This window comes from Olea europaea, unplaced genomic scaffold (assembly GCF_002742605.1).
Source record: "Olea europaea var. sylvestris unplaced genomic scaffold, O_europaea_v1 scaffold2065, whole genome shotgun sequence".
NCBI lineage: Eukaryota > Viridiplantae > Streptophyta > Magnoliopsida > Lamiales > Oleaceae > Olea > Olea europaea.
The window spans coordinates 60339-63951 of NW_019238566.1; the positions used below are offsets into that span (position 1 = coordinate 60339).

Sequence of the window (3613 nt, forward strand, 5' to 3'; positions counted from 1 at the left end):
CTTTGATTAGTACTAAAGTTTAAAATGTCGATTTTTGGTCACTAAATTTAGGTCAATGCCTTCAGTTGCTCACCAAAAATTTAAAATGTCGAGTTTTAACACTGAACTATGAAAAATATTGTAAATTACGCACTATAAACTTGACATTTTTCAAAATTCAACATTTATGCTAGTGAATAACGTACAACATTTTTCAAAATTCAGCGGTCAAAACTCAATATTTTAAATTTCAATGAGCAATCGAATACATGGATTTAAGTTCAATGACCAAAATTCGACATTTTAAACTTCAACGATCAATCAAAGACATGACCCTAAATTCAGTGACCATTAGAACAATTAATTCTTCCTAAGGTGAAATATAATAAAGTTTACCATACACTGCATAAAGCATCTTCTTTAAAAAACAAACAAATCTCACTCACTCAAATATTTGCCCAACCTCATCATAGGCCTATAAAAACTTTAGTCCTAAAGTTAACAACTAGGGTAGATGGTATTAACATTATGGGAAAAAGAGGAAGAGTACAGGAGATTTGAGCACAAGATCGAGCCATTGTAGGTTCGCATCGGTAACCATAAATAAAAGTTACCGATCGACGATGTTCACCACATCATATCAAAGTTCAACCTTTAAGGCAGCTTCTTAGCAGCATATATTCCTTTTTCTTTAAGAAAAGGTTGCAACTTGCCAGTTCCCGGCGTTTGAGTGGTAGTTTTAAGGCTCTTATTACAGCATCAGGACTCTTCCAATTAGCACGAATACGAAACTTTAAGTTATTGATGACATTAAGGATATTCTTAACAGCATAACTCGAGAGAGAGAGTCTAAATCGCTCCTTGACAGATATTTTTCCTCTCTTTGAAGAAAACCCAGTGAAGCTGTGACCAGTTCGGCCTGTTCACCAGATTTCGTCTCAGCTTTTTTACATCCGGTTTTAGGCTATAAACATTGATTAGTACTACAAAATTAGATTCTCTGTCCATGAGGATCATGGCTACAACAACTTAAAGATTCATATTCAAGTAATTAACCTTCAAAAAGATTTATTATTCTAATTAGTTTCTTACACAAAAGAGTAAAATACAACACCAAAAAGTAGAGGGCTAAACTTGAAAGATAAAATTTCTTTTCTTGGTTAAACATCACCATTAAAAGACAAGATTGTTTGATTAAGATTCTTGGACTAAACATAAACCCAACCCTGCCATTCCTCTTGAATTTCCTGTTCTAAATGCAAAAATCACACTCCACCAGCATGGAATATCCCACAAGAATTACGGAATTCAACCCACAAAATTAACAAGGTAAAAAAATTAGCCGAAAGTAACAATCAAGAAGGTGGAAAATGGGAAGGTGGAGGAAGTAGCTGATGAGACTGATGCACCTGATTGCTCCCGCCATCGCCGTTACTGCCCGGAGAAGCATACTGCAGGATAAAAGGGTGATGCAGAAGCTTCCAGGCGGTCCACCTCCTTGCAGGGTCCCTCTGTAGGAAGCAAGAAATGAAATCTTTAAACTCCCTTGACGCAGTTGGCGGCGCCTCCGGAGGCTGCGACATACAAATGGCGCACATAAGGCTCGCCCAATCGCCCTGTCGTCCAAACGGGAATTTGCCCAAGTAAAATTCGAGAATGCTCACGCCTAAACTCCATATATCACCGGCATACCCGTCGTACTGACCCTGATTCAGATCTGTGTTGATTCTTTCTGGGCTCATGTAAGCAATAGTGCCAACGGATGAATTGCAGGGATCCATTGTTTGAGCCAAAATTCTTGAGACACCAAAATCAGCTATTTTCACAATACGCCTTGAGTTTATGAGCAAATTTGAAGGCTTAATGTCACGATGAACGATTTTTCTCTTATGGAGGTAGAACAATCCAGAGAGAATCTGGCGGGTGAGATCGGATAAAGAGGCTTCTTGGGGGATGTGGATGCCTTCAAGAGACCCTTTATCCATGTGTTCAAGGAGGACCTGGATTTCTCCATTGTGATCATACATGTCATGGCACTTGACGACGTTGAGGTTGTCTACGTCTCGGAGGATCTCGATTTCCCTGCAGATCTGGCGGCGGACGGAGTCGTCGTGGTTGCCATAGATCACCTTGAGGGCGTAGTGCTTACCGGTGGGGCGGTGGATAACTTTGTAGACAGTGCCGCCTGCGCCACTGCCTATTCGATTCACACGCTCCAGCTCGGAAAAGTTGAGGGGCTGGGAAAGCTGGGCGGCGGAGCTAGAAGCAGGGGCTGAGTTGGGCGGAAGCGGAAGCGGCACAGCAAGAGATGGGTCACGTTGGGGTAAAGGTAGAGTCAGGTCGGGTCGCCGCCGCTGACGGTTCCGATTTGCGGGGGCCGGCGGTGGTTGAAGCGGCCTCATATTTATTCCTAATTAATTCTGTAGATGGGAAAACCACAACAGAATCAAATCTAATAACACTACCACCAAAAAACCAGCATCTGGGTTTGAAGAAACGGTATGATATGATTCTTGTCCTGGCTTACGTATTTAAAGATTTCTTGGTATCTTCCAATATTTCTTTAGAAAATTAAACATAAAAAAATGGGAAACTCCAAACAAATCATTCGTTGATTGGAGGAAGAAGAAGAGGGGACCATGTTCAACAAATGTTAACTGTATATATGCAAGTAGGGTTTGATTTTGAAGAAGTAAATGAATGAATTTGCGCCAACCCAAACAAGAGACGATGGTAGAAAAACAAGGAGAGGAAGAGAAGGTTCTTGAAAGAGGAGAAAGAGGGCGAGTGGAGGAAGGAGAGGAAAGATTTCTGATATGTGAAAGAGAAATATGAGACACAGAGTAGAAAGAGAAATTGATACATATATAGAGAATTGTGCGTGTAAATGCTGGATATAAGCTATCCTTTGCAACTCCACTCCACGGAATGTGTGTGTGTGTGTTTTTTTTTTCTCAAAGTAATTTTTAATCGCACACCCTCATAATTTATTTATTTTTTTTTTAACTCTATATAATCACACAATCTCTAAAAAAATCAGAATTTCAAAACTTATTTTTCCCTAAAAACTCATTTGTCAAACAACATGCATTTTGTGATGTGTTTATCTAATATTAATCGATAGTACGTGTACAGTGTTATAAATAGATATTTCGACTTGTCAAGTATGGATGCTATACATTCGCGTTGAAAACCATTAATTGAGATGTACTGGAAAAAAAATAAAATAGAAATAAAAATCAGCACTTGTCGACAATGACGCACATGTCAAGAGTTTAGAAAGAGGAGCTTAATATGTCATATCTAATAAAAAGAAATAATATGAAAATATATGGACGGGCGTAGAATAATACATAATCGATTTTCAAACTCAAGCTGAAAATCATAAGAGGAGATGTTTAAACTGCCCTAAATTATTGTCGACAACAAATTGTGCAACCAATAAATACAATAAAGAAGTGTTAAAATCCTTACATTGACACGGTGTGGTGTTCAAGTTCAACACAGATCCTTCAACACGGAGTTGGCAAAGTAAGTTAAAAAAGGAAAGAGAATTTCGTTAGTGGGATTGAGTTAAGGAAAGGAATACAATTGTGTGCATCCTCTAAAATTAAGGAGTGGTTGGTGATTCGAT

General features: G+C 38.8%; 1 protein-coding gene across 1 annotated transcript; it reads right to left on the bottom strand.

Moving 5' to 3' along the window:
• Positions 1-1030: 1030 nt before the first annotated feature.
• LOC111379930 (mitogen-activated protein kinase kinase 5) lies at positions 1031-2856 on the bottom strand. The gene has a single exon (XM_023003375.1). It carries the CDS (start codon positions 2379-2381, stop codon positions 1335-1337), a length of 1047 nt encoding a protein of 348 aa, XP_022859143.1. The 5' UTR covers positions 2382-2856; the 3' UTR covers positions 1031-1334.
• Between the last annotated feature and the right edge of the window lie 757 nt (positions 2857-3613).

Bases quoted from the DNA above. Each gene is read 5' to 3' on its own strand.
- LOC111379930 (XM_023003375.1), bottom strand. From the start codon at position 2,381: ATGAGGCCGCTTCAACCACCGCCGGCCCCCGCAAATCGGAACCGTCAG.